General features: G+C 43.4%; 1 protein-coding gene across 4 annotated transcripts in view; it reads right to left on the bottom strand.

Annotated features, from left to right (window-relative positions):
• The window catches only part of sgcd (sarcoglycan, delta (dystrophin-associated glycoprotein)), a 280,685-nt gene that overhangs the window by 100,520 nt on the left and 159,675 nt on the right, over positions 1–20,490 (bottom strand). For all 4 annotated transcript variants that reach the window (XM_056397027.1, XM_056397028.1, XM_056397026.1 and 1 more), the window contains one exon: positions 5,224–5,409. In XM_056397027.1, the coding sequence (XP_056253002.1) occupies positions 5,224–5,409 (186 nt within the window). The remainder of the gene's footprint in view (positions 1–5,223; positions 5,410–20,490) is intronic.

Genomic DNA, 20,490 nt, shown 5'->3' with positions numbered 1-20,490 from the left:
GCTCACTTGAATCTTTTGGCGTCTACTTCCATCGTAAACAGCCTTTAAATCAGCAGAATCATTCAGTCACGTGTGCCTGTGTGTGTCTACGTGTGTGTGTGTGTGTGTGTTGTGTGTGTGTGTGTGTGTGTGTGTGTCACGGCTTCACATACATGTGCTCCTGCATGTGTATTCTTTTACCAGGAAAGAGGCAGATGCACATAAGTAATAAAACATAATAAGTGTGCAAGTGTAAGCTGGACTGAATAACCCCTTATACAAAGAGTCATACGCACAATTTGAAACCACAGAAACAGCCTTTAAAAGCACATGCTACACGTAGGCCTATATGACTCAGTGCATTTGTACAGGTGCTTGTTTGTGTTCTGATGTGTGGGCTGCGCAGCGCTGACAATTACACCAACTGATGAGCTGTTGACCGGCACTAATGCGAGTTTCCGAAGAGCCACTCACAGAGCAGGGACCTCTCAAGTTGGACTTGACACACATTTACATAATAGCAGAAAATACGAGAGGAGAGCACGGCCCCGGATGGAGGAAATGCTAGGCGGTAATACGTGTCAACACGTCTGATTATTCGACACACTGCCGCACTCACTCCCACAAAAGAGACTCTCTTTGTGTCTGTGGTTACGTGCTGATTGGTTTCAGGCTTTCGGATGTGATTGGGTTGAAAAACTTTGTTACGAGTGTCGAGTATCGACATTGCAGATGCATCCAGGAAACTGCAGGGAAGGTTGTGGAGTGATGGCACATGATGTTTTTAACTTTGAATACACATGATAGAAAAACATATCATGAGTGAATTAAGCAGTCACTGCCAAAGCTAAATGTTTCCTCCTTGAACTGCAGTGAACCAATGACAGTCTCATAACAACAGATTCAGACAGCCAGGGTTTCATACATCACAAACCTAAGGAACCAATCCTGTCAACTTGTGGGAACAGAAGGCAGGGCTAAATAAACCTGGAACCTTGTCAGTGCAGAGAGAGAGAGGGAGAGTTAGCATGAGCACAACCGCTAACACTGTGTCAGCCGCTGCCAGTCACAAACTAACAAACAGGATCAACAAATCAAAGATGCTAACTGCGCTAACTGCTCTGATCAGTCTGCTAGTCTCTGGTTCTGGTCTCAACAGACTCCTCCTCTGAGTCTGGGTCTGACTGAGGCTCAAACATGAGGCTGAGTCTCTCTGATGTTTCCTCCTCTCACCATCTTGATACTCTCTGCTCTTTCACCTGTCCACCTGGAGCCAGCAGGTGGTGGGCGGGGCTCAAGGCCTGATCCAGATTTCTCAGTGAGGAAGTAAGAGGAGACGAGCTCAACATGCTGTTAACTTTCTGTAAGCGGGAAAACCTCCAACTCAGAGGAAAGTAAGCAACAGCAATCTGCAGTTTGGCTAAGAACCAGACCCCAGTCAACACACTGTTATGACTTGCTGGTAAAAACTGTCCAACAACAGAACTACAAGGTTATTTAGACGTGTTTATGTAGGAGACCGGCTGATGACCAAGGCCTGAACAGAAAGCTGGAACAGTCTGACTGAGGTGAGATAATAGCAGCAGAACATCATCTTAAAAAACAGAGATAAAAACATGATGATATTGATGATATTCTCTCTCCAGCCAAAACTCTCTTAATGCTCGTCTGCAGCAGCGAGGTCAGAGGTCAGACAGGTTTGATGTTCTACTGAAAGACATTTAAGAGGGATGGATGTGTGCCAGCGTGAAATTAATATTTAAAAAAAACTCATGAAATCTAAGTGCACACACACTAACTGTACATTTATACCTGTTTCTCTCACACACACACACACACACACACACACACACCACACACACACACATACACACACAATGAGATCACTTTCGGATTTATGAAGACCACAGGTTAACTGTAGTTCAAGGGCTTTTTGTACACATATACATTTTGAAAATATACTGTACAATTTGTCGAAGTAGCCTCACGAGCTCCTTACACACACACACACACACACACACACACACACACACACACACACACACACACACACACACACACAACTGTACCTGATGTACACTGCTCGTTTCTGCTGCTGTATTCATTATTCATACTCATCTCTGTAAATACAGTCGGTTTAAATATTTCATCTCTTCATACCTCTAACCTCCTCCACCCCCACCCTTCCTTCTCCACATCCTACTCTCTCAAAGTCCTTGAGTTTAGCTGTTATGAATACAGGTATAAATCTCTGAGCATCTGCTGATCTCATGTACATTCATGGATTTCTATTAGGAAAATGATTTCTTGGGGCTGGTGTCTGGATTTAGCCCTCGTGTTCTGCAGCCTCAGAATTAATTCAGGAGATAACGAAACATCCCATAACCGCAGACTTGCTGCTGTGTTGGGTGTGGCATCCCAACGATAGTATTTTTGACAAAGGCATCACCACATGTCAATGCAGGTGCACAGGTTTAGAGCTGCAGAGCCAGTTTTTTGCAGCAGGGTGAAGCTGTGTTGGACTATACTCCTGTAGTGGGAATTCACACCAGACATGAATCAAGTCCTCCAACCTCAACGACCATACAGGTGGCAGGTGAGTCTATACCCTCAGATATGACTCATGGGAGCAAACCAGCAAACATATCAATAGCATCAGGGTAACAAATTGGATTAAAGGGCCATCCACACCAAAAACGATAGCTATAAATGTATTGTTTTAAAAGGTCTCGTATTGTATAAAGGTCTCTGTCCATGTGTAGTGTGATGATAGATCAGCTCTAGCTTCTATATTAATACTGTGAAAGTATCAAAGCCTCAGTCCACAGAGAAATGCACACAGCCTGTATTCAGAAACTGAGCCTTAAAACCAGCCGTCAGGACTTCTGGAACTTTGTGATGTCACAACAAAGCAGTCACCACTCTCAGCCGAAGTTCCTCCTTTGTTCCCGCCATAATTACAAGATAATAATTGGGTGAACTAACTATGTAGCTTCTGGTAGCTACTGGAAATAGTTGCTACCTTGTCTGTATGATACTGAACTAGCCACACTAGCAGCACTGTGAGACTCTGTAGCGTGCTTTAACATCATCAGTGAGCTAGCATGCTAACATGCTAATGTTAAGGAACATATAATGCTTTGATGGTAGTTTTATAGGTCATAAACGTGAGTATTGGATTGGTGGTGGACCGAGTGGACCAATGACGACCTTCTAAATCCAAGACCGTCACCTCGGGGAGGGTGGAGCTACAAGAGGAGAGGGGGGGGTTTCATTTCCTGGTTTGCTTTGACTTAGATTTCTTTTATTTCACACATCTCTACCCACATCTCAAATGTTTTCCCTGCTCCATCATCTACAGACAGACACATTAAAAACATTACAGCTCTGTGAGTGCAGCAGCGCTCTGTCAGAACATACGGCTCAGCATCTGAGAAACTGCTCTCTGATTTATGTAGATCTCATATTAAAGCCTCGCTGTGAAGCAGACCTCATGTATTATTCACAGCAGCAGCCATGTGCGTGTGTTTTTATGTGCTTTATATGGGTGTGTGTGTGTGTGTGTGTGTGTGTGTCGTACTCTGTTGCATCTGTATCTGACTCATCACAGGCACAGTGGATTACTAAGCAGAGAGAGAGAGAGAGTGAAGCAGAGAGGTTCAGACAGACAGGGGCAGTAAGGAACAGTAAAAGTGAAGGGAAAAAACTGAGGAAGACTCAGACTCTGGAGGAGGCGGCGGCGGCGGTCCCGGATGAAGCGTGGAATGATTTGATCATGAATACAGCATCTTTTTATTATTATGCACATACTTTAATGTAATAGTCCATGTTACTTTTATGGAGGTAAATGCCTATTTTGGTCTTTTACTGCTCATTAATTGACTGGTTGAACTGACTGCATCTTCAGTTCATAAAACCTCAGACACCTGGGGCCAGATGGATGAAAGCTGTAGAGAGAGAGCTGAAGATGACATTCGTTCAGTCTATTAACCACTTCCACTTGTTGTGTATGGTTATTTGCATTTCGCATATGACTATCAATTATAGATTACAGCTGTTTGTTCTGTTTTTATTTACTTTGGCGGCTTCCATGCATTTGAACTCTATAAATAACACTTGATGATTGTGCTCTGTGTGAAAACAACCCAGCAGTGATTGGCCAAGGACCAAAATAAATGTAGACAAAATATATAAATAAATGAATCTATTCTGTGATCCTGAGTTAAAATGGTTTACATCTGAGCTCCTCGGCCCCGAGCATTTGTTCTGTTTTGTTTTTAATGTAGTGGTATCGTGGCACAGCTCGGAGGAGAGGAGGAGGTTTCATCCTTCAGTTCTGGTTCACATAGACTAAATGCATCCCAGAAGGAGAGAACAAAGGTGTTTTGTTTTGTGTTTTTTTTTTTTTTTTACAAAACGGAGACAAGAAGCAGACGAGGAGCAAAAGAAGAAAGACTCGGGTTGTAAATACTATGTTGGTCGAAAGTCAGCTTCACCATGTTTGCATACTTAATTCAGTTATTAAAGGTCTCATACAGTCTCAAGGTCTCTGTCCATGTGTAGTTTGATTATAGATCAGGTATAGCTTCTATATTAATACTGTGAAAGCATCAAAGCCTCAGTCCACAGAGAAATGCACACAGCCTGTATTCAGACACTCCTGAAAAAAGCTTTTCATACATGATTAACATACAGCGGCCACTGAAACCAATCTGCAGGCACTTCAACACATTGCAAAGTGGTGCAATGCATAAAAATAAAAAAACACAAAGTACAACTAACTTCCACACATGGATCCCAACAGCAGCAGCAGGAGATCAAACCCTAACATAAGCCTCATGAATGCATCATGAAGAGAAACAAAGACTTCAGTGTGAGGTGTAAATGTAATGTGGTGGTTGGAGCATCAAAGTTGGATGGAGACGTGACTTAGTAGACACAAGGTCTTTTTTTTTTAACATTTAATGAAGAACCTGGGACATTATGAGCGGAGCGGCTTAAATATTCATCACAGACGGGTTCATGTCCCTTTTTTGCTTGAACTAATCCCTCAGCTTCTCTTCCAAGAAAGTATTTGAAAAAGGCTTTTAGGCCAAGACAACAAAAAAAAAACCATTGAACAGAAATGTTTCCTGTGATGTGCAGCTGCAGTTGTTTTGCTTTAAATGAGGAATCCAGTTCATCAGAACAAACATGCACATGTTCAGAGCCCAGAGCGAATAAAAGCAGAAGCAGCGGACTTACTATGGTGAAGTTCATGACCTTGAGGATCCAGATAGTGAGCGCCAAGTTGATCAGGATCAGGATCATCAGCAGCAGGACAAAGAAGTAAAGGCAGCGTTTCCTCCAGCCGTATATTCCCACTTTGTACACTTGTGGTTTCTCTGAACTCTGGACATTGTTCCTATGAGTGCACTGTTCTTGGGTCATCTGAGAGGAGGCAAACAGAGGAGAGGAGAGAACAAATGATTAAAGGCTGAGGGCAACTGGGCGATCGTGACCTGCTGTACAATTGTTCCCTGTGGGATGTTGTTTCATCCCGAGCGCTACAGTGCATACGCGTTAAGTTAAAGCTCCATTATTAGCATTAATTTTATTTATTTTTTACCACTTCTTGGCAGCAGCACAAGCTGTAAACACATCATTTTAATATATTATCATCTAATAAAGTTGTTATGGTGAGCGTGTCAGCAGAGTTGCCTGTTTGCACTTCCAGCATACACAACATGATCATTCATTAGGAGTTGTTTTTGTGTTTTGTGTTATGAATGCACGTTCAATATTCATCCTTGTTTTTGCTTTTGTCAGCCTGCTTCTTTAGCTGCGAGATGTTCCTCTCTTGTCCATCAGGTGTTCACCAACACCGTCTGCTGTGCAGGTACGATACAGTGCGTTATCAGAGCTTGTCTGCTGCTCAGTGTGTGGGCTGAGAAAAAAAAAACCCAGAATGCTGATCTACATTAGATGAATAGGTTTTAAAGACTGTAAAACTTTTTCGACCCACAGCTGTCACCACAGCTTATCGCAGTCTGGGTCTTTTGGTCTTTGCACCTTTAATGCTGCGTTGCCCTCGTACAGCGGGTTTCCATTAAAAATAACCACCTCTGTCTCTGCGCTGCGTCTTATCTCTCTGTAGCTGCATGTATGAACAGGGGGGTTAAGAGACAGAACACAATCAAAGAACGTTTGAGAGCTCAAGAGGGAAAGAAATCGCAGACAATAGAGAGTGAAATGAATAATTTAACAGGTCATTGAGAAAACAGTGATAAGGATATTGGTGATTGATGCAGAAATAGCAACTGAAATGATACTGCAGGGCTGGATCTGTCACTCGGTATCGATTGGTCGGGGGAAAGCAAACCGAGCAGATGTCATGACGATTTGATATGCAGACTTAGCCGGTTTCACCCCCCCCCCCCCCCCCCCCCCCCCCCCGAATTCCTCCTGCAGGTAGCAATAACAGCAACAATTTACAGCCCCCCCCCCCCCCCCCCCCCTCCCCCTCCCCCTCTTTGTAGGGCTGTTACACTGTATATTCAGACATTATGTGCACCTGCTGGGCCTCCATGATGGAGCCAGTCACGGTTGCCCCGGAGATTTGTGATGCAACCGCAGAGAGAAAATGATGATGCCATAAGAGACGGGGCACAGCTGATCATTAGCACGAATAACATGCCGTAAACATTCCTCACACATACTCCAGTGCGGTCTGTTTAGCCACTGACCAGCCACTCGGTCCTGGCACAATGAAAGACAGTTTAGATAGCAATCACATTGATTGATCGCCCCATAAGTGGTCTATAACTCTATTATACCCCCTATGCCCCATTGATGTGCTGATAGTGCCGATTAATGATGATTCTAATTGTCTGCCTGTGAAGACGAGGAGGCATTGTTCACTTCACACGCCATAATAATGGCCTAATAACTCTGTGGAAAAATACAATTTACTGTCCTCTGCGCTTCAGAGTGCGCACACTCAGACCACCAAAGCCAATCGTTTTTGACAACCACACACATTACCCACTAACTGAAACAAATGGTGCAAGAGAGAAAGAGGGGGTGGGGATGGGTGGGGGTAGGGGGGGCCCGGTGAGACAGTGCTGAAAGCTACAGAGGAGACTCCAAAGCACCAGTCAGCAAAAAAACAAAAACAAAAACAAAACAGGGAGATCTCATTGTGTAAGGTCAGGTTTTCATTTTTTTTTGTTTGATGGGAGATGCTGAGAGATGAGGAGGCATGTCCCCGCGATGTCTGGGCCGATAGAGAAGAGGGAAATCGATGCTGAGAGAGTAAACAAAGCTGCTCTCACCAACCTCAACAGCCGTGGTCGTGCTTTTTCCACATAAAGTTCTTTAGGGTTCTCTACAGGCTGCAGTTTTCATTGTTCCCTGCATTAAGAAAGCAATAAAATAGTGACTCAATAGTGTTAGTGCTAAAAATGTCAATGGATGCATCCCTACACCAACCAGCCAGGTTGCAGGGACAATGGTCACAGTGTCCACTTCTGTTCCTGAGTTAAGGCGGTGAATAACGGCCAGATGTGTTGACCTTTGACCATTTGGATATAAAACGTCATTAGCGTATGAATTTGTGAGTTATGCCCAGAAAGGTTGTTTTGTGAGGTCACCGTGAGCTTAACCTTTGACTTTTGGTCATTAAAATCGAATGAGTTCATATTTGAGTCCAAGTGAATAGTTGTGCCAAATCTGAAGAAACTCCCTCCAGATGTTACTGAGATATCTCGTTGACAAACATAAGACGGACGGAAGAACAACGAAAAACATTGTTGATTGAAGATGAGGCCTTCGGGTCATATAAATCAAAAAGATCAATCAGTTTTCAATCAGTCAGAGTCTAATCTATCTATGGTTCAACAAGTTCCACATTGTGCTGAAATCAAACTGATGCAAGAGGAACGGTCAGAATGTGGCGAACTCTCTTCTGTGGACTGAGAAAACTTTACATCTATTTCACTGATTCAAGTGAAGTACAAGCGTCTTCATCGAACACATTCTGGATAAAGCTCAACATGTTGTTTCATAATCACTCGTCCCCCAGACGTATCTGGGATTGATCGCACAGCTTTCACTCAGACTAATTCAAATACAAACACGAGTGCAACGACAAACAGCTGTACGAGCTTGAAAGCAACCAGGTCTGTTTGATCAGCTCTTTGGCTAAATTCTCATGGAGAGCTGTGCAGAGTCTGTGAGTGGGGATTAACAACGCGCCTGATCCAAGCATCACCCTTCCTTTCCTGTTTCCATCTGCGAGCACCTGCCACGGCAGCGGACCGTCCAAACGCGGCTGTGACTCATGGCAGACACACTGTGTTTACCCTGTCCTGTCCAATCACCCGTTTGAGCGGGATCCAGTCGAGCTGACGGGACCACTCTGACATTTGTTTACACCGAGAAGCTTCATTATGAAACAGAAAGAATAAAATAAAAATTCACAGTCGAGATAGAAACAGTGACGGGAAGGTTTTTCCATTTCCTCCTTCCAGATTTGTTTATTTCTCTCTCTTGTGGCATGACGGCCTCAGATAAACTGACCCTGGAACTGATATGGAACTAAAACTTCAAAATGAAACAGATCATGTCTGTAAAATTTGGTGAGTCGGAGGCAGGAAGAGAAATGAAAAAGTCCTGCAGGAACAGCATTCGATGCATTACTGAAATCTTTCTTTAAACTTACTGAGACGTAAACTTGTTTTTTTATGGACTGTAAAACTACAAATGAACCTAATCAAAAATGAACTCTAATCAAAAACACAACCACAATCACAAATTGATAATAGTTTTCAAAGTTTTAGGAATGTGTTCACTGCTTGATTTCTTCTACACACACACTGTATTACATTATGGATCTACTCCCCTCACAAAGTGTATCACAAATCAAATAAATGCACTGCAGTAATGAAATATAACTCCTCTTTCCCCTGTGCTTTCTACAGTCACCATTCATACACAAAGAGTACTGATAGCTTTCCAATAAACTCTCGGGCTACAGGCTGACAGAGAAAAGAAAATGGTGCTTGGTTACAAGCTAAATAATGGCCACTCTCATAAGAGTGGAGGTGTGTGTGTTAAGAAAGCAGAGTTGAAGAGCCGGAGAGGAAGAAAATAAGTGGCAAATTGGAGGCAAATCAAATCATTGGCCTTTGAGTCTTTTTTTCCCTCCACTGCTGCCGTCCAACGGCGCCTTTTGTTCAGCCAACTATTCACTGAGAGAGCCAGAAGAAAACCCAACGGCCCAAAAACAAAGTCTGTCTCTGATTAGAGAGAGAAATGAGGTTTTACAAAATGTTATTGGTTATTCCTGCTGCCAAATAGCCAGGCAGCTCCCCCATTAGGACTTTTATAGACAACATGTGGATCGGTACCAGGACCCGGTGGCTATTGCCAATGGATACACCATTACTGAGGCTCGTACACCTCCAAATGTATGAATACACAAAATGGCCGACAGCCAGGGGCGGTTTATTGGCCGTTGCAGTGTGTGGGCAAACAGGCACGTGGAGAAATGTGATCGGACGACTGTGAACGTTTACCAAACATTTCACTGACTTCTGGTTCAGGGTGAGTGAACTTCGTCTCCAGTAGCTAAAGACGGAGGCAAAGCTTCTACAGGAGCTTCTCTAAAGTCGTTAGGCTTCATTTGGATGGTAATGTTTCTCTCCTCCATACGAAGCTACCACATGTATTGGTTTTCTTTAATGCCCCCACCTCGGCCGTTATAACCTACTGAAGAGATCCAGTGGCTCCTGTCCGGAATTGCTCCCCACCACTCCTACGTCGCCATTAACTGTCCTCTTCCTTCATCTGGAGAGCCCCTGGAGCAATTCTTTTTTTATTACATGGTTGAAGCACCAGAGCCTCAGTACAAGATTTTTATTTTTTCCCTTTATAACCCTCAACAACAACAACAACAACAACAACAGCAGCAGCAGCATCAGCAGAGACTATCAGTGATGCAGTGGAGGCGAAGAGCAGAAGAAATCTGACGAAACTCTGATGAAAACATCTTCTTCACCGACTCGTCCACATTGTTTTATCTCCACATCAGTCCAGTGGATGTATGGAAGACAGGCCGCGCTCCTCATGGACTCCACTCCCCATAATAATGATCTTTAGTTATATACGGTTAGTTTACAAAGTGATGCAAGATGAAGACTCACAAAAGCACATTGAGAATAAGAGGAAACTTTATAAGAATAAAATGCAATAATAAAAAAAAACTAAAAGCCTTAAAGGGGTATTAAAAGCCTGATTAAATGATACTAAACACTAATTAAATCCTAATTTTAGAGAAGCTTGTCCTCTTCAGAAACATAATTGGTAATTTCTCTAAGACAGAAGGAGGTTCACATTTACTGGCCCGACCATCTGCTGCAGGACTCTTTCTTCTTCTTGTGTCAGAAGACAGTTCTCCATGATGGTATAACATGATGGAGAAGAATCTGCCTGTACTGCCACTAATTCCAACTCCCTTTTGCAGAGATGCCACAGACTCCAAACCTGCAAGGAACCTCACCACCATCACTCACTGTCACCTGCAGACGGTTATCCTTGTAGCGCTCTGCAGCCCTTGGGCGAACAAACTGCCTTCAAATATTTCAGACTTTGAGTCATCGCTCTGAAGCTCCCGCTGCCATTTTTTTTGCACCCAAATGTTTCTGTCCTGGTGCGTAGGCGAGTCACTTCTGTTTCCTCATCAGGAATGGCTTTTTGTCTGGAAGACAACTCGTCCGGACTGCAGATGTATGTTTTAGTGTCCGAGTGGTTTCTGCCGGTTCTGTTCCGATGATGCTGCTGGATATCTTGGCGTGAAGTCAACTTTATGTTTCCTTAGACCAGCACTACATGTCTGGTCTTCAACTCTAGCAGCACATCTGGAAACACCTGTCTGCTGCAGCCTGTGAGAGGCCTTGCTGATGCGGGACGACCGCGACCTTACAGCTTGTTGCCATTCTGACTATTGACGTGGTATAAACATTTCTCGATCTGAAGTCTATTTGTCTCTCACCCGGTTTTTATTCCCCCGTCACAGCTGTTTCCGTTTCAGTTAATGATTCAGTTCAACCTACATTATGTTATTCATTACCACCTGTTAAGCTTAACTGTTTTATTCATGCACTGGGAAATACGCCTCCAAATGTATAGAGTATCTTTCTTTCTTTTCAAATTGGTCTGTTACACGGGTATTTTCTTTAACAGCATACAAATATCTCACTGGAGTATTTCACTGTTTGAAAAGAGAATATTAAAAAAGTATAAAACATGATATTTCCTATTGATTCAGTAATGCAGGAGATATAAACTAATGTGTAAGAGACTAAAACTCTTGAAGAAACAAAACAAATATTCAGATGTTTGGGGGTTTAGAGGCAGATCAGAACAGAGAGCTGCACTTGAACTGACATGAAGTAGATGAGTCAATTTAGCCTTTTTTAGGTCTTTACTTTCATTCAGCAGTGACGGACTACGTATTCCTTTTGAGACGGGAACAGGGTCAGACTGATCCTTTAATGTCTCTGCACCAGTGTCACTGAGATAAGTGCTGGTGTATTTATCGTACTTGGTAAATAAAGGGGATTTCCTGACCCTTATTCTGAAGTGCAGCAGCAGATCGGCTCCTCATTAACACCGAGGCCACACTCTCAGCACAGCGCTGCGTCGTCGTGTGCTGCAGCTGCTTACTGGCCCGTCACAGATGAGACAAGTGCAGTTAATACTTACAGCTACTGAAAAGGTCACAGAAGAACAGTAAACTGTTTAATAATGAGCGACCGTGGAACCTGACGAAGCTGCTTCTCAGTGAATCAACAAAACGGAGGAAAGAAGTAGAGACGCCCGAGGGTCCGACCTCACCCGCCTTCAAACTCCTCCTCTGTTTTGGTCCGTCCTGATATCTCAGTAACACCTTGACGGAACTTCTTCAAATGAGGCAAAGACATTCACTTGGACCGTTAATCACAATACACAATTTACTGTAGTCTTATTTTTGAGCTTTACATACTCAAACATGTTTGTATAAATAATCAGCCAATCCCCAGCGTTATTCGATCTTGGTCCAAGCATGCTGCATGCTGATTGGCTGATGAGATTTACTCGTTTACTCCTTAGGTGTCGAATGACGAGTCATTTTTCCATCTTCGATTCTATCAGACCAATCTGTCGTTCCAGCCCCACATGGAGGACACTCAGTGACATCATTCATTTTCTAGTCCCTTCCCCTAACCTGGACCATCACTCCTACCTGCCAAACCTAACGTTAACCTGAACTCTACAACCAAGTCTTAACCTACAAAAAGCTGTCTCTAACTACAGGGACATGAATTTATGTTCCCACGGTTACACGAAATCTCCATGTGTTGGTCTGCAGTCAATTTGAGCTCCCATAGGAATATAAATACAAGTCCACACACACACACACACACACACATACGCGCACAGTGAAAACAATACCAGCCAAACCGCTGCAGCCGGTAATAAGAAAACAACTTATTTGACTGGGTAATTCTGCCGTACAGACGTGAAGCCAGGCCTGGGGCCAAGCTTGACTGGAGGGCATGATGAATACTTAAACAGCTGAGTAACTTTTGGCTCTTTCTCTTTCTTTTCTAATCTGGTACAAATGTAGAAAAGGTTTTTGTTTTTTTTCTTTTCTCTCCTCTGTGTGGTAAGTGGCTTTAGCACGCTTGTCAACAGCATTGTTGAGCACATGATTAGGATAATTGGCAAAGCCTGTGCTCGTCGGCCCCGTGTCACAGATCTGTGACAGATAGATTCATAGTGGGGGAGAGACGAGCCACATCTGTTACTGTATGTGCTGTTTATTACATGTTTTATAACACACTGTTTTTACAGTAAAACTTTGGATCAGGTCTCATTAACCTCAGGTCTATTCGGACCTGGTCTGACTGGACTTGGGTCCCGTTTGGATCGGGCAATAACTGTAGAGTTCAAACACACAAACTGCGACCAGTGTAATGTCTTAAAACTCTATCGTATGTGCTTGTTATTAAAGGAACATTCGGGAAGTACGACTTTGTTCCGAACACAGGACGAGGCTGCGCTGTAAGAACGTGTCACGCTGTCGTACACGATGCAAACTGAAAGCTAATTTATCCAAATTGCCTTTGTTTACACTTAATTTCCCTAAACACGGTATTTAAAAGACAAATAGTCAAAGTGTTAATAAAACACAGACTGACACAAACAAAACTGAAGCTCTGGTTTTTCTTCTTCTTTGCATTCAGCAGACGAGATGGTCGCGTACATATAAGCGTATATAAGCGGTTCTTGGCTCTAGACCAGCCATGTGTCGGCGTCGCTCTCGAACCAGTCTTCCTGGCGAGACTCAGTTCTTGGGCTGTTGAAACGCACACTGCCTCCAGGAGAAAAGGAGTAACAGACTGTCTGTGTGCCGCCCAAAGTTTATGACGGTATAGATTGTAAACACGTGAAAAGGTCCAGAACCACGACAACCCTGCTAAATGTTCCCTGTTTGGAGAATATCAAGGATTTAATTCCGTAGATTAGATCATATAAATCACACTTGACTGCAGCGACATCAGTGTCTGCTAATTTTTCCTCTGACATGTTTCTTTTGAGCCTCACAGCAAAGATTCTCATCACAGATCTACCTTTTTTAGTGCTAAGCCTGCGAACCCTCCGGTGATACTTCACAAGTATAATTAACTTAATCTTTAATGTCACCAGAGCTAACGGGCTCTCTGTTAGCATGACTTTATTATCCACTAAAGGGTCTAATCATAGACTGGATTTAAAGCGTATAGAAGCAGAGAGGACGTCATCGCAGCAAAGCACGACAAAAATACACCTGGAGACATCACTTTCAGCCGGAGAGACGAGTGTCGGCGGAGGAAGAGGAGAGTCGGAGAGAAGTGGGAGTGACAGTGCCAAGCTCAGAGTCTGGATCGGCACCCTGTGGTGATTAAGATGCGTTGGACTTCAGCCAGGCAGAGCACAAAACCCTCCAGAGCTTATTCAGACAGGCGGGGACAGGAGAGATGAAGAGAGTTTAGGCAGAGGGAGGGAGGAGGAGGCGGAGGAGGTGGTCGGGAGCGAGTTGAGGAATGAGGGGAAGAATTTAGACGGAGAAGCAGTAATTCAGGAGGTGAAGATAGGGAAGCACTTCCTCTCTGCAGCTTAAAGAGGCTCCTGGGATTGACCCCCCCCCCCAAACCTCTTTCTCTGCCCTTGAACATGTTTGCTCATCTTTTTGAAAAATAACACAAGGTCCTGAAATCACACAGTTTCTCTCTGGATGTGATAGTTACAGCATGTTTCTGATGGGACACACACACACACACACACACACACACACACACACACACACACACACACACACACACACACACACACACACTGGATGATCCTGCAGCAAGTAGCCATTAGAAGATGGTGAACTGTGGCCCCTAAAGGGTTGAACATGGTCAGAAACAATATTCAGATAGACTGTGATTGATTGATTGATTGGTATTAAGAAGAAAACATTCCCCACTCCATCACACCACCGCCAGCGCCAGCCTGGACGGATGACACAAGGACGGTTGGGTCACTCTGACAGTTTACGACCGAACAGCGAGCGCCTCCCGGTCAGTACCATCATCCCTCTGTGACACAACATGAGTGAAAGAATATAAACACTCTGTCTTTGGCTTGTGTAATTCAATCACTGTGGCCTTAACGATATGACAAACAGCAGCGGTCTGAACTGTTACTGAGGTATCTATGACAACAGGAGCGTACAGGGCCGTCCACGCCAAGGAAGATATATAGCTATAACGGTAACCTAAAGGAGTTTTTTAAATCGAAACAATTGGACTAGGTTATTTGTCTGTGAAGACGTTTCACCTCTCATCCAAGAGGCTTCATCAGTTCGTGTACGCATCTGACCAGGCTAGGACTGGTCCTACTTTCTGGTGTGGAGACCCAGGTATTTAACCTCTTGTGGGCGTTCACAAGGATGATGATGACATCATTATCCTTGTCGACCCATCACCTTCGTCTAAAGCTAATATGTTGAATAATGTGGTTTTAATAAGACTTTTGTTGTTTCTGCAAGATGTATGGAAAAAACAAAAACAAAAACATGGCAGCCAAGACAAGAACCCTGGATCTGTCTGAAATGTTGTGCTCATGATCTGTCACTTGGCTGTTCTGGTTAGCGTCTCGTTAGCTCAAACATCCCAGCATCATGTGATAAAAGACACATAAAATCAAGGAGTCAGCCCCTCGATCTCTACTGCTGTGTGTCATTAAATTATTCTCTCATCAAATTATGAAAATTGAAATATCTTTAAACTGCTACTTTAATGGAAATGCAGCTGGTGAGTCGGAGATGGAGACTTTAAAATGGGAAGGAGGAAAGAGGAAAGAGCTGATGTTTGTGTGAGAGCGAGATGTGGAGAGTCCTCTTACATCAGAGCCAACACAGCGACAGGTCAGCGCCGCCTGAATCCCAGGAGAGAGACGCTGATGCTAAATTGCCTGTCTCTTTTCCTTGCTCTCTTCTCTTTTTCTCCCCTCGCTCATCCCCCCTCCCTTTTTATTTCTCCCTCTCTCTCTCTCTGTAACCCCCTCCCCCTCCCTCACTCTGAGAGGCTAACATCTTAATCATAATTGTGTCGTGAACCATAAACACTCATACACTTGGCTGTGGAAGCAGCCGCGGGGAAAGTAATGGTGCTGAATAATAACAACTATAACTTTATTTGCAGAGCGTTTCTGTAAGAACTTTTCACTGCTTATTTATGTTAACACACAATAAAGAACAACGAGACAAAAACTACACTGATTAAACAGGTCTAATTTAGGTTTATTCACAGATTTCTTGGAGCTAAAAAGCATCTCAAAAAGAGCCTGTAATCTGACTATTTTAGCTTTAGTCTCACTGAACGTGAGCACGGGTTTCAGTGGTGCGTTCACTGTCCCTGTGTAAACGTCCCTTTAGAGAACATCACTCACTGAAGAGTTTAAATGTGTCGCGACCTAAATGTAAGAGAAAAATTCACGAGCTCTGCTCTCAATAGAAGAACTGGAGTATTCAGGTGTTAGTGCCCTCTTTTAGTTTGAAGTGTAAATGCTACTCGAAGGTACAGCGGATACGTCTGGAGCTGCTGTCAGAAATATTTCAGCAAATTTTCAACAGGAGTCGGTGAATCAGACGGAGACGGTGGACAGACGAAGGCCGCGGCGTGTCTGCTGAACTGATGCTGCGTTTTTAATCCGCCCCCGTGAGAAACTGTTGAGTAACACAAAGCTGCAAATTATAATGGATTCAACAGTCCTACAAACAAACATACACGACTAACTCTGCTGTTGTCAGACTACTAGAAACAGGCAGCTGCTGCGTGACGTCCATTTTTAGTCTCTTAAACTCTGGACTCTCCGTTGCTTCTAAACTTAATCAATGAATAAATATCACCAGAATAAAAAAGAAAAACTGTTGCTGTTCAGCAGCTGCTTCTAAAATCTCTTTGTTTGCTTCGTTTTTATTGGTACTTTTATGAGTTTTGCAATTTTTATTTTGAAATTCCTGTTCAAGTGCAGCATCCTGTAGAGGGAGGCATTATTTCTGTCTCCTTCTCATTGGATAATCAATAAAGATTTATCCACTTAATACTGTAGATATCGGCCCTGTGCCGACACGTGTTGGCTGAATGAAGACCGCTGTGTGTCTTATCTGTGTGATTTACATGTGGAAAAGCTCCAGTGTGACACTTAAACTCTCACTGTGATGTAGCTGCAGGAGGAGGGAAAGTTTCTCTCTCTGCCTTTAGATAAAAGTTGTTCTGGCACAAAGGAAAAGAAGTGTTTGGTTCTGTGCCTCGGTCTCAGTCATTTCTCAGTGTTTCCTTGGTATTACACAGGGATTGACGGTGATCCAGAAAATATCAGACACCTTCTACTGGCTTAGCCGCCCGTCTTTTAGCGGGATCTCTCTGCCTATTGGCTGAGTCTGTGGGGGATTTTTCAGAGGAAGCTTGTGGATTTTCTGTGGCTCAACAAGATGGCACACAACTTCTCTTTCCAAAACCCGCAGTAAATAAATATTAATCTGACAGCCTGAGGCGGCGTCCTGGACGCAGATCCTTGGAAGCGTGGCTGTGGTGTTTGCTGTGGGCTTCTTCAGAGCTCAGCGGGGGTCTCCACCAACAAAAACAATCTCTCTGGCTGTAAATCAGTTCTGTATATCCATAATCCCTCAGTGAATAACATACACGGGGTCCAAAATAGACCACTTCCCAATTCAAATAAATAGAGAAGTGGTCTAAGACTTCAGAACGCTGTATTTGTAAGGCTCTTCCACCATTACTGTAAGGAGCTTTTGCTGTTGTTGTTGTTGTAGGAGTTAAGCTAGCATAGCAGCAGGCGTACAGGAGCTTCGTCGTCATGGTAGCAATAATAAACACAGTTAAGGTGGTGGAACATCAAGGTTTGGATAAGTTTAGGAAAAGGTCATGGTTATATTTAAATGACCTTTATCGTCATGGCTACAATAGTAAAAAACGTAGTTAAAGTTGGGGAAAGGTCATCGATTAAAAAAACCACAAAAACACAGGAAACAGACAGTAGTTTCATGCGTGAACGTCCAGTTTTAACTCGACCCATCCATCATCATCATCCTCCTCTTCCTCTTTCCTTTTCCCTAATCATAAATACTACGGCAGTTAGAAATCTGCAAACAATAAAACATAACCATATGTTGTAATAAGCTGCTGCACAGACGATGTTCATGTGATTATCACTAACCAGGAACTACCATCCTGCATCGATGACTTCCAGATTAAACACAATAACTTCCTCTACAGAGACTTTTCTTTATATATTAAATATTGAGTTGTAAATAATTGGATGATTTCAGACACGGTCTAAATAAATGAACATCGGGGAACAGCCACATAAAGGTCACTATACACCACTGATGCAATGTAAAAGTGTCTTCTCCATCTTCCTGCGATCAGTCACCACGGTAACAAAGTGAGACATTTATAATTACAGGCCCGACGGTCCTCAATTCATAAACAGCAGAAAGAGTCTGAGATGAAAGTTGCAAAGTATCGACCAATATCAGCGTTCCCTGCGCCCGCAGCGTGAAAGCTCATTTCATTTATTTTTCAAGAAGTGCTCCTTTTGAAGAGCACTTTTATCCAAAGTGCTTCAGCGTGACACGAGTCCTTTGGCTTTTAGCACAAGTGGGCACAAATAAAGAACCGGCTGAACCCGCAGTACTCGGCAGAAACAAAGAGGAATTTCAGAGCAGAACACAGGGAATAAGACGCTCTGCAGAAGAGTGAAATTACATAAAAGATAGAGCAATGTAAATTACCCCGGTGATCATCATATCCTGGCATGAAATAAGTACAGTTTGAGTTTGTGACCTGGTAGAGGCTTGAAGGAGGAGCGGAGGTCTTCAGGTGAAGGTGAGACTCTAGAGTTTTACCTCCCTGGGCGACTGTCGTGTGAAGTTCCAGTTTATTTTTAACCGTGAGATGAAACCAGGTCAAAGGTTTTGACACTTGTGACACAGGATTGGTAATCAAGTGTGAGGATTTGTCTGCCTCCTTTGAAGCTCCGGAGTTTGAAATGTGCTTTAAAAAAACATCCAGCCCGGTTGTGTGGGAGAGGATTTAGCCGATCTCACCCCTCTGAGACTGGGAATGTGTCACCTGCTGCTGCTTCCTGTCCAGAACCCTTTTGTCTTTAAAGGGAAATTCAGTTCTTGTTCAGTATCCTGGTGAAATGAAGTCCTTTGTTTAAATACTAGTATTATGACCTTTTACTCAACACAAGGGCAAAGGGGACATGAGCAGTCAGACGATCACACAGGTTGAAGACTTGGAGGTGACATAAAACGTGAACACACCCAGCTCTAAATTGTTATTATTGTTGATAATATCTAAGATCATAAAGTTGAGCCATGTTGGTTTGCAAACAGCACAAACTAACAACATTTGAATTCACAGGCCACATGAGGCGTCTCTGGCCAAGATTTTTCCTCGTACATAACAAAAAAATAACAGCTTTAAAACAACTTAAGAACGTACTGAGCATTAAACATATTCAGAAATAACTCTTTGTATTATCGTGGTTTACGTCATCAGGTCTTCAAGAGCTGCAGTAAATTATTCCTGTGCAGGGAATCAGAACTCTTCATGTTCTCAGGGGGAAAAAAACAACTTTCATTGGAGCGACTGCAGCTCAGTCTCCGGCTCTCTTCATACGTCTATGGCAAAATCAAATGGTGATTTAAGACTGAGAGTTTGGCTTATATTTCTAACACTATATGTCTCTAATTTTCTTTTCCAAATAAAACAACTAAAACCGGGGTTTTGTTTTCAACCGGTCTGACGGTTTGATGTCTCATCTTGTCGTTCTGCCGATGACACTATTTCCTGTGAGTAAATCGAGTAAATCATGCGTGACGGGAATGATCAGCATCAACAAACAACTACATCTGTTTGTACTGCAGTGACAATGCTCTGTAGCAGCTGCAGGAATTTATAACATCCACCAAAACTAAAAGTGACCAGTTTAAACAACAGGACGAAAAACCCTTTGTGAGACACCCCCCAAACATCTCAAAATGAATCCGCCGCTAAAAAGGCATTTAAACTCCATTCAGCATTAATAAACCACAATGGTCACAAACTAAAATAGTCAGAACACCAAACTGTCCGATTCACAACAGAACAAACCTCCGTGAGTCACACTGAGGCTGGACGCGACCTTACTGAAAGGGTTTGTTGATCCCGGACGAGCCCCCATTCGTCACAGACTGGCTCAGTGAGCAAAGTCCTACTAAAGACAAACAATTCATTCTGACTACAGGGAAAGACGACGTGCCGCAGGAGGTGTTGCATGTGCAAAAGCAATCGATAGCGATAGCAACAGGCTCTCTCTCATCAGCACCTTCACAAAGAGCAAGGTCATTGATTTTGCACATTGCAGACGAACAGACAGATGAGATGCTGCTTCTTGTTCGTTTGGAGCTCAACAACAATAATGTCAAATTCTCCCGTCAGCGCATCAGGATGTTTCACATGAACGTGTCATTTCATTTGGGACTAAACATCTGATGGCGGTTTTGACTTCTCCGCACTCCAAAGATGGTTTCCGGTAAACATCTGTTGTGTCTACTGCTCGTCCACGGCGGCGCCAACGCAGGTGCTCAAGCCGCGACTGTCCATCTTCTCTGATGCACATCACTGATGAGCGTTCATTTGTATGCGTGGCACTGCACTGTTCGGGAGTCTGGCGCTATTTAGAACAACAAATTTTTATGGTAAGTGCCAATCGGTCATGGCGTACTCTCTCAGGGACGTGATGGAGGTTATAAAAAGAAAAAGACAGATAAGCATACAGAGAAAGAAACGGAGAAACGAGAGACAAAAGCTGAAGAGACAGAGAGATAAACTGGGAAAGAGAAAGAGAGAGAGAGGCTGAGATACTTCACAGGAAAGTTACAGGATG

This window comes from Seriola aureovittata, chromosome 15, assembly GCF_021018895.1.
Source record: "Seriola aureovittata isolate HTS-2021-v1 ecotype China chromosome 15, ASM2101889v1, whole genome shotgun sequence".
Taxonomy (NCBI): Eukaryota; Metazoa; Chordata; class Actinopteri; order Carangiformes; family Carangidae; genus Seriola; species Seriola aureovittata.
Note: the sequence above shows the minus strand (reverse complement) of the source record. Positions and strands in the feature narration are given on the sequence as shown.